General features: G+C 43.9%; 1 protein-coding gene across 1 annotated transcript; it reads right to left on the reverse strand.

Moving 5' to 3' along the window:
- Nucleotides 1-1,305: 1,305 nt before the first annotated feature.
- Nucleotides 1,306-8,747, reverse strand: LOC309548374 (uncharacterized protein; the record flags this gene model as incomplete). The annotated part of the gene is made up of 2 exons (XM_082248312.1): nt 1,306-2,028; nt 8,586-8,747. 2 exons carry the CDS (start codon nt 8,745-8,747, stop codon nt 1,306-1,308), a joined length of 885 nt encoding a protein of 294 aa, XP_082104438.1.
- Between the last annotated feature and the right edge of the window lie 1,932 nt (nt 8,748-10,679).

Genomic DNA, 10,679 nt, shown 5'->3' on the forward strand with positions numbered 1-10,679 from the left:
TCAGCGCAAACTCTTTTATATTTTACCAAAATGTGGGTCATTTATTGCATATGTTCACCCTAATGTTCACGTTAGGTTAAATTTTTCCTATACCTTTAAGGTAATATCGGGTGACATAAATTTGAACTACCACTATTTTATTCTCTATGGAGTCTGCTTTCAGAAAATATATAATGTTTGGGGGTTTTACATAACTGTCAAGGCTAAAATGATTTTTAAACGTGTGCAAAAAATGCAAAAAGGGATAGCAGCAAAAAAGGTCACAGTTGAACCCCAACTGGAGAAATGTCAGTCCTCAAAAGTGGTAAGAATGGGACCACACACTTCACACTTGTTAAGCTCAGAGCTCTTGCCGTTGTGCTGTATGAATAGTTTATAGAGATGAATAATAGCTGGACAGAGGAAGAAGATAACAAGGACATTCTTTCTTCACCAGATAGAATCCCTGAGACTTTCAGTAGAACCAAATGCAACACAAAGTAGCCAGCTAAAATTAAATGGTACTGTTAAGTGCATCCCATAAACAGCAGCAAGTCAGTGTTGAAGGCCTACAGCAGCTTAGAAAGTTACTTTCTTACTGAACAGAGACTTCTCCCTGGCTGGTGTCCCAACCACAGACCTGCCTGCAAAGCTGTCATCCATGAGAGGAGACATTGATCATGGGAGAGGAAGTTTGGATAAGGTGAGCATAGCTGGAGCCCCAAAGCCTGGCATATGGTGTATCAACAATCAGAAGAACCTGGAATGGACTCTCCCACTGAGGCTTAAGAGGCTTGGCAAGATGCCATTGGATCCCATCCTAGTCTCTGATACTGAGGCAGTGTTGGTCATGTATTAGCTCAGGCAAGGAAGAAAACACTTGGGAACACGGCTCAGTTAGTGAATGATGAAAATGCATTACATGTTCAGTCAAAGCTTCATAAAAAAAAAAAAAAGATGAGAATCATGAGGAAAACAGTTCAGTCACTGATACTTATCTGAAAAAAATAAAAATGTTATAATATTTACAGGCCTTCTAGGTGTGTGTCTGATGGACATAAGCACTACAGTTAGTGCATTCAATCATTACATTCCAGTTTGCTCACAGATTTTAGTTTATTTTTTTTTTTTTCTAAAGTCATATTTTAGCTTTTCACGTCTTCCCTAGCTTGTAGGATGAAATTGGGGCTGTGAAACGAATGGGACCCGCAAATCCTTTATTATTCCTCCTTCTTTCAGAGTGTCCTCTCAGCAGCTGAAGCTTATGAATCCTCTGGTGATACTTAGCACAGCATTTACTGTATAATCTTTCTCACACTAAAAGCATTAAAATGGCTTCCTTCCAGTGTGAACCCACTGGTGTGTGATAAGGTTCGACTTCACTGTAAAAGCTTTGCCACATTCAGAACATTGATATGGCTTCTCTCCAGTGTGAATCCTCTGGTGTCTGATAATACCTGACTTCTGTGTAAAAGCTTTGCCACATTCAGAACACCGATATGACTTCTCTCCAGTGTGAATCCTCTGGTGTGTGATAAAAAACGACTTCAGTCTAAATGATTTGCTGCATTCAGAACATTGATATGGCTTCTCTCCAGTGTGAATCATCTGGTGTGTGATAAGATTTGACTTCTGTATAAAAGCTTTGCCACATTCAGAACATTGATATGACTTCTCTCCAGTGTGAATCATCTGGTGTTTGTTAAGATTTGACTTCTGTGTAAAAGCTTTGCCACATTCAGAACACTGATATGACTTCTCTCCAGTGTGAACCCTCTGGTGTGTGATAAGATATGACTTCTGTGTAAAAGCTTTGCCACATTCAGAACACTGATATGGCTTCTCTCCAGTGTGAATCTTCTGGTGTCTGAAAAGCCCTTTCTTGGTTATAAAAGCTTTGCCACATTCAGAACACTGATATGGCTTCTCTCCAGTGTGAACCCTCTGGTGTGCGATAAGATGTGACTTCTGTGTAAAAGCTTTGCCACATTCAGAACATTGATATGACTTTTCTCCAGCGTGAATCCTCTTGCGTGTGATAAGATTTGACTTCAATGTAAAAGTTTTATCACATTTAGAACATGGATATGGCTTCTCTCCAGTGTGAACCTTATGGTGTGTTATACCTTTTGCCTCCATTGTAAAACCTTTATCACATTCCAAACAAGAAATATCTTCTGAAATGACTTCTCATATATACATGGGTTGGACTTTACAGTAAAGACATTGTCACTTCCAGAGCACTAAAATTACTTCTCGTTTGTTGTCCTCTGAGGTTGGATCAATGTTGAAGAGCATTCAAAACATTCATTACATTTAGAACACGGATAAGTCTTGTGTCCTGTGTGAATCTTCCAGTGAACTGCAATAAGGACTTTCAGTCAGTCACTTATAACATCCATATGGTTTGCTTCTCATGTAACTTTGTTGTATTGTTGTAACAAGACAAGCATGACCAAAAAATGGTTCATCAATCCACCTGTGCAGAAAAAAACAGAAGTCATAATTCTATAAAAAGGGTTAAAAAAAAGTTGCTTCCTTTGTTAACATTTATTATTAACTGCTTCCCGCTGGGCCTATTGTAATATGACAGCCAAACAGGAGCCCCATTGTTACATAGTTAGTGAGGTAGAAAAAAAGACACCAGTCCATCCAGTTCAACCCGTGTGTGTGTGTGTGTTTGCTGCTAACCGAACATTGTATACCCCTGTATGTTGTTCTTCTTAGGGTGCCCATCTAAGGGTTTTCAGAGATCACACAAATGCAGTGTAGAAGATAGTCAGACAGATTGAGGTAGAGAGTTCCAGAGGATGGGAGAGGCTCTGGAGAAGTCCTGGAGGTGAGGAGAGTAGGAGGTATTGTGAGGAGTGAAGAGAATGGTTTGGTTGGTATTTTGAGACAAGGTTGGTAATGTAGCTGGGGGAAGATTTGTGGAGGGCTTTGTAAGATGTTGTAAGTATTTTGAATTTTTAATAGGAAGAGATCAAACAAAAGAGTTGCCCTGGCATTATTGCACCTCCAACAGGTAGGAAAGGTTGTGGGAAAAATGTTGTGCAAAGGTGGGGAATGTATACCATCTGGTCAAAGATTATATCTGGACTCCTGGAAAAGGAGGATTTGTGAGCAAAGAATAGAATATGATCTCTTTCTGTCTGGGTGAATGTGTGACCCAAATCTCCTCCCATTTCAGAAGGAATAAAGTTGTGAAATCTCCATTTTGATTGGTAAGGAAGTGATGGGAAGTGGAAATTCCGGCATCATGGAAGAATGCATTGTCACCTGACCTGTTCATTAATAAATGTTTCATCAGTAAATGCATAATCTTTTGCCAAGCGCAACACATATATATCCGTTGCAGTTTTGAAATGGTTTACCGGGATTATGACTAAAGCCTGCAATTCTGTTTCTCATAAAAGCGATCCGAACGGTAGCCGCTGGATCACTTTTAGAAGCAGTGAGAGGGGTGTCCTCTCCCCCTCCTGCTTCTCACCAGTGTTTCTCGGGCCTTCTGTTCTTACCAGTCAGCCTGGGAAATGATCCGACAGTTCGCACAGCTGGTCACAGAGGTGAGAAGAAACCAGATCGTCTCTGATCACCTCTACAATCTAGCAGGACCGGAGCGATATCATGACATCACTTCCAGTCTTGGGTGGAGGTAACCAGGTTTGTTTTCTTTTTAAAAGCAAAATATCACATTTTTTTTTGATCTTTGGCTTTCAAAGGTAGACCCCAGTTCTCTCCATAAAGAGGACTTGTCATCCCTTATTTCTGTTAAAAGGGATGTTTACATTTCTTGTATTAGGAATAAAAGTGATTAAAAAAAGTCAATAAAAATGTAAATAAATAAGGAAAAAAAAAAAAGTCTGGCGAGCAGAAGTGAACACATTCTTAAGTCACGCACACATACTGTATGTAAATGGTGTTTGCAACACACGTGAGGTATCATTGTGAACATTAGAGCGAGAGCAAGAATTCTAGCGCTGGACCTCCTCTATAACTCTAAACATGTAGCCTGTAAAACAATTTAAATTGTAGGCTACGGAGATTGGAGCACACACCATTGTAAAGCGTAATATGTTAGGAATATATATACTTGGTGTAAAGTCATCTTTTTTATATATTTTCCAAAAAAATAGGTTATATATTGTATAATTTTGTATTAAAATTCATTAAAGCATACTTCTTCCCCAAAAATTATTGTTTCGATGACGTCATCTGGCGGCCACGCCCCTAATGGCTATATAATAAGCTGCAGAGACCAGCATAATCGCTGGAGACTTCGTCGGAGGACCGGAGGAGGAAGAAGAAGAGCCGACAGCCGACAGCAAAAGAGCAGAAGACCGGAGAGGAGAAGACAAGAAGAGAGGACAGCAGAAGGGCGGACAGCAAAAGAGCAGAAGACCCCGGAGAGGAGCGGACAGCAGAAGACCCCCGGAGAGGAGAAGACAAGAAGAGCCGGATGAAGATTTTTAATAAACTTTCCAAAACGTCTCCTGTCGTTTTTTCCATACACTGCCTTTTATGTGGTGAATGAGTAGGGGTACAGTGTACCCCATACCCATTCACATAGGGAGGGGGTCCGGGATCTGGGGGGCCCCCTTGTTAAAGGGGGCTTCCAGATTCCGATGAGCCCCCTTCCCGCAGACCCCCACAACCACCGGCCAGGGTTGTGGGGATGAGGCCCTTGTCCTCATCAACATGGGGGCAAGGTGCTTTGAGGTGGGGGGGTGCAGAGCCCCCCCTGCCCCAAAGCACCCACACCCCCCCATGTTGAGGGCGTGTGGCCTTGTATGATCCAGGGGGGGTGGGGCCGCTCGCTCGTCCCCTCCCCTTTCCTGGTATGCCGGGCTGCATGCTTGGATAAGGGTCTGGTGTGGATTTTGGGGGGGACCCCACGCCGTTTTTTCGGTGTGGGGCTACCCTCAAATTCCATACCAGACCCGAAGGACCTGGTTTGGAACCTGGGGGGGGGACCCCACGCCGTTTTTTCCCCATTTTGGCGTGGAGTTCCCCCTCAAGATTCTCACAGCGACCTGCGGTGCGACTTCCATTCAAATCAATAGGCTCCCATAGGGAACCATTGATTTTGAATGGAAGAAAAAAAAACGTATAACGTGGCTTAACGCACTTTAGCAGCGTCAGACGTTTTTACAGCTTGACGCTGCAGCTCCAGAACGCACAGTTCCTGGGTTTTTTTTGGAGCTGTAAAACGCCTATGCCCCTTGGAGCCCCTAAAAGCTCTATGTGTGCATGAGGCCATAGAATAACATGGATGGGCGTTCTGCAGCTGCAAAAAAAAACGTCTGATGCTGCTAACAGCAGCTCCAAAAACGTCCAGTGTGCATGAGGCCTAAAAATCACTTCGAAATATTGGGTCTGTAATATGGAGCATAGTTGTGATAACCCCATTTTCAATGCCTCTGCCTCACAGAAATTTGGTTTCAGCAGCAGCTAAGCCATCAAAGCTTGTGACCAAGAAGCAGGGTGAAAAATCGGATCTTTAGAGAACAGATCTTGTCCATCTGGTAGAGGCCACAGAGCACCGGCTGACAGATAAATGAGGTCAGCATACCCCACTCTGCAGGGTCAATCCTAATCTATGAGAATGACTTGCTTGTCCTTGCTTTCTATCCATTAAAGCTGAACTCCAGCTTTTGATATAATTTACTTATTTTCTTTGGGCCAGCTTGTACAACTATGTCCCTCACTAACATGTGAGGCCACTGGATGTTCAGCATAAACCAGGGCTTGACAAACCCCGGGCACCAGGTCGCATTTGCGACTAGAATTAGCGACCTGGTGCCTGGGGTGCCCTGCAGGAGGTGTCCTGTCCCTTTTGCGCCCCCACCTCCTCCCCGAGTGCACGGACTTCCTCGCCGTCCGAAAAATTGAGGCCCCTGCTTTTCGGCCTTCTTCTGTGAGTGAGAGAGGCTTCCAATGGGGAACTGGCGCCCTCTTGTGGTGGCCGGGAGTAATGACTTTCCACTGCCTGTTCTCAATGCATTTCCATCTCCTTCCCAAGAGGAGATGAGAGGGAAGTTTTTGCAGGCTTCACCTCCCTATCCAGTTACCTTTGCTTAAAGGTAAGTGGACAGGGAGTGTGGTTATTATTATTAATTTATTTTTTAAATTAAAAAAAATAAATAATAATAATAATTTTTTTCTTTTTTTTTTTTTTATTTAACCACTTTACCACCGGAGGATTTTGCTGTCTTACGTTCAGGCCACTTTTTGCGATTCGGCACTGTGCGATTTTAACTGACAATTGCGCGGTCGTGCAACGCCGTACCCAAATGAAATTTACGTCCTTTTTTTCCCACAAACAGACCTTTCTTTTGGTGGTATTTGATCACCTGTGCGATTTTTACTTTTTGCGCTATAAACAAAAAAAGAGCTTAAATTTTGAAAAAATAACAATATTTTTCACATTTTTTTATATGAAATTCCCCCCAAAAAATGTAAAAATCATTTTTTTTTTAAATTTTTGGCCAATTTGTTTTCTGCTGCCTATGTTTGGTAAAAAAAAAATCACAATAAGCGTATTTTGATTGGTTTGCGCAAAAGTTATTGCATTTACTAACTAAGGGAAAGATTTCTGTAATTTTTGGTGTTTTTTTTTTAACAAGTAATGGCGGCGATCTGCAATTTTTTTTTGCGAGACTACGACATTGCGGCGGACAGATCGGACCCTTGACTGACATTTTTGACACTTTTGGGGGTACCAGTGACATTACTACAGTAATCAGTGCTATAAATATGCACTGTTACTGTAAAAAATGACACTGGCAGGGAAGGGGTTAATTTTATTGGAGAGGGAGGGGTTAATGTATGCCTAATGCTTACTAACGTGTGTGGGGGAGGTGACTGAGTGACACAGGGACAGATCGCAGGTTCAGCTATGCTGAATCCTGTAATCTGTCACTGTCTGTCACTTAGGAGATCCACCCGCTTTGTTTACACAAGCGGGCGGATCTTCACACTCGATTCCCCGACGATCGGGGAAGAGCGGCGGTGATCACCGCCGCTCTTCCCCTGGCCCGACTCCCACTGTGACTGAGTGTATTTTTCTTTTTTTTTTTTCAATTATTAAAAAAAAATTATATATATATATATATACACACTTTTTTTTCCCCCCTCATCGCCATGCCACAGCCGAAGGCCCCTTTCACATGGGCTGTCTGATCAGGTCCGCCTGTCAGTTTTTCAGGCAGACCTGATCGGACCCTTCAGTCTCCTCTATGGAGCAGTAATCTGCTGCCATCTGATCCAGTCCGCCAAAAACAGACAGATGGTTGTTCTATTTTCTATCCATCCCGACCGTGGATCGGATCAGATGGCAGCGGATGGAAAGAGATAGACAGTCTGTTTCCATCCAATTGCGCTATAGAGGAGAGTGGGGTTCTAGTCGTATTTATGTGTAAATTTAGTATCCGTTTTTATTAACTAAAGCTTGGTTGTTAGTTTAAAAAAAAAAAAAAAACTGGCTCCTAACTTTTAGCTGGCTCCTAGATTTCAGGAAAATTTGTCAAGCCCTGGTATAAACTGTATGTGGCTGAGGCTCCATGCGTTATATGGCACTGTTCCAGGTTTATGCCGAGACTTCGTCTCATACCTGGAACACAGTAGAGTATCTGATCAGTGCTCAGCCATTCAGAGAAAGTGATGTATTCTAGCAATGAATATAAAGCTTCCTCTGATTGGCGGAGTCAGAGGTTGTGACATCATCAGCCCGCCTCTCTGACTCAGCCAATTCACTGCTAGAATACATCACTTTCTCTGAATGGCTGAGCACCACTGTGATAGACCACTGTGTTCCAGGTATGAGACAGGAAGTCTCGGCTCGAACCCGGAACACAGTGCTGTCTAATGTATGTAGCCTCAGCTACATACACTTTACACCACACATCCAGTGGCTTCACAGGTTAGTGAGGAACATGGCCCAAATGACCTAAGCTGGCCCAATCAAACTATGTAAAAGTGTATCAAAAGCTGGAGTTCAGCTTTAAAGTAGAGGAGGTAAGAACTTCAGTGGAGAAAAATCATAGATTATGGCATACTGATCCCACTGTACAATTATTTCCCCAAGATAGACATACAACCCAGAGCAACTCCTGATGGAGAGACTATTCCCCCAGATCCAGATGAAAAAATTTACAATTCTCCACCCCAGGAATGTGCACCATGGAGATGGCTGGAACATAAAGCTCCACCAAGGAATGTGCACAATAGAGATTGCTGGAATATGAAGCTCTGCCCAGGAATGTGCACCATGGAGAATGCAGGAACACAACTCCACCCAGGAGGGGGGCGTGGCTTGACGGCACGAGTGAATGGCCATTGGACAAGAATACCTCCAGCAAACAGAAAACTAGTCCAGCTCCTGCGAACATGGTGAGTCACCCCCCCCCCCCCAACTTACCCTCCACATCCAGCCCTGCCAAATAGAGGCCCAGGACGGAGGAGCCTGAGCACACACTGCTCACTGCAGCTCCAGGCCTGTTCTCTCTCCCTCCTACTAAGCAAACAACCATGCTTGAATCATTCCCTGCCTCTGACCAACCCCTGTCAGAACAGACAAAGAATATGCTCCTCTCCCTGAGACAGACCTTGTGCACTGATCTGTCTGCAGCTGTTTCATCCATCTCAGTCTCTGTTCCCCTAGGAACAATATCAAATTCTGGAATATACCAGAATCGGTCTCCCAGTCGGACCTCATCAAATTCCTGCCAGCCCTTATGCGCACTCTGGTTCCTGAACTGTCTGAGCATGATCTGGAGATTGATAAAGCACATAAACTTCCCAAACCCCCCCCCCCCACCTGCCGACCTCTACACCCAGAGACGTCTTGGCTCGCATACACTTTTTCACTGTCAAGGAGCAAGTCATGCACCCAGCAAAATGAGCGCCCAGACTCCCAGATCCCTTCTCCTTCATAAATCTCTACGCGGACCTATCCAAAGCGACAATGGAAAATCGCAGACAGCTCGCCACAATACCAAAGGCTCTCCAAAATCATAAAATACCCTACAAATGGGGATTCCATACCAAACTACTTATCACGGACCAGAACAAGACCCACGAAGTGTGACCCTCGCTATGGGCCTCCAACTATTAAAAGCCTGGCACATCATTCCAGAGGATAACCCGGACCCACGAGAACAACCAATCCATCAAATGGAAACCAGAGGAGCCTCCCAGGACAGGTGAGCTACCTGATAACCTCAGTTGTCCCTGATCCAACAAGCGCTGGATTCATGCAGTATTTTTAAATCGCTTCCGCCTGCTCAAACTATTAGATACAGACCTAACTATGTTACGGCAAGTCTGTTTACCCCCCCCATTAGTTGTTTTGTGCAGTAGTTACTGCCCATTGAGCTCAAGAGCATACTCCACACTTGGGCTTTTATTTTTTAATTACCCTCCCACCCCATCCCTGTACCAGCTGCACCTTGTTTCTGGATATTTTGACCGAGTCCACCACCTAAAATCCCTAGAACACCACCACCTTTCCCGACATGACCTTCAAACTTGTTTCCATCAAGGTTAGGGGACTAGTGTTGAGCGAACACGGACTGTATTATTCGGGTCCGTACCGGATAATTGGACTTTTGTTACCCGGACACGGACCCGAAAACTTTACTGTATGTTCGGGTTTAAAATCCGTGTTCGGTAATTTTATTTCCTGTTTTATATGTAATGGCGCGCTTTTAATGGCGGGCTTTCAACAGTCAATCAACAAGCGTTTAACTGGTGTGCGCCATCACAGCCATGCCTACTAATGTATTAGTAGCTGTGATTGGCCAGCTGAAGCATGTGACCCAAGCTCGAGAGACACAGCGCGGTGCGTCAGTCTGCTGTAGTGTAGGGAGAGAGCACACACAACGGTGCTGGCTGCTGCTGATTAGGGACAGACAGGGTAAAACAACATTGTGCTGAAAAGAATGCAGGGACAGGTCGGAGTGTAGGCAGGGAAAGATATTTGAGCATTTTAGGGACCGGCTGGAGAGATTAGGAGACACAGGACAGAACAATCGTCTGTTAGCGATCTACATCGATTTTGCTGTGTGGGGGGTGGTGCAGTGAACAATATTTTTGCCCTCACTTGAGCCCACTGAAGAGGAGGAGGAGGAGGGAGAAAAAAATATATTTTTATCAGTCTGTTGTGTGCAGCGTTCAGCTATATTTTACTACATATTGCTGTTCTAATCTGCTATTTAAAATATACAAATTTAAAGGGGATTTTTTTTAAGAGCACTTGCCATGCTCTTAACTACATTTTGCTGCCATTTGCAGCACTCTAGCCTTTTCCATTGTTTTTTTAGAGCCATTTTAGTGCCTGAAAGTTCAGGTCCCCATTGGCTTCAATGGGGCTCGGTGTCCGGGTAAAGTTCGAAAAAAAGTCCAGGACACGGACCCGAACTTTTTTTTCAAGTTCGGCCAAACCCGCCGAACACGGACTTCCAGGTGTCTGCTCAACTCTTTAGGGGACTAAATACCCCTCAGAAGAGATCTGCACTACTCAGAGAGGCTAACAACCAAAAGGCGGATATAATTCTAGTACAGGAAACACATTTTGCTCTGAATAAAACCCCCCAAGTTCAAGCTGAAAAACTGTCACAAGATCCTCTTAGCTTCAAACTCAAAAAAGAAAAATGGAGTATTAATAGCGTTACGAGATTCACTACAATTCGTCATACACC

This window comes from Pelophylax lessonae (assembly GCF_965119305.1).
Source record: "Pelophylax lessonae genome assembly, chromosome: 2".
Taxonomy (NCBI): domain Eukaryota; kingdom Metazoa; phylum Chordata; class Amphibia; order Anura; family Ranidae; genus Pelophylax; species Pelophylax lessonae.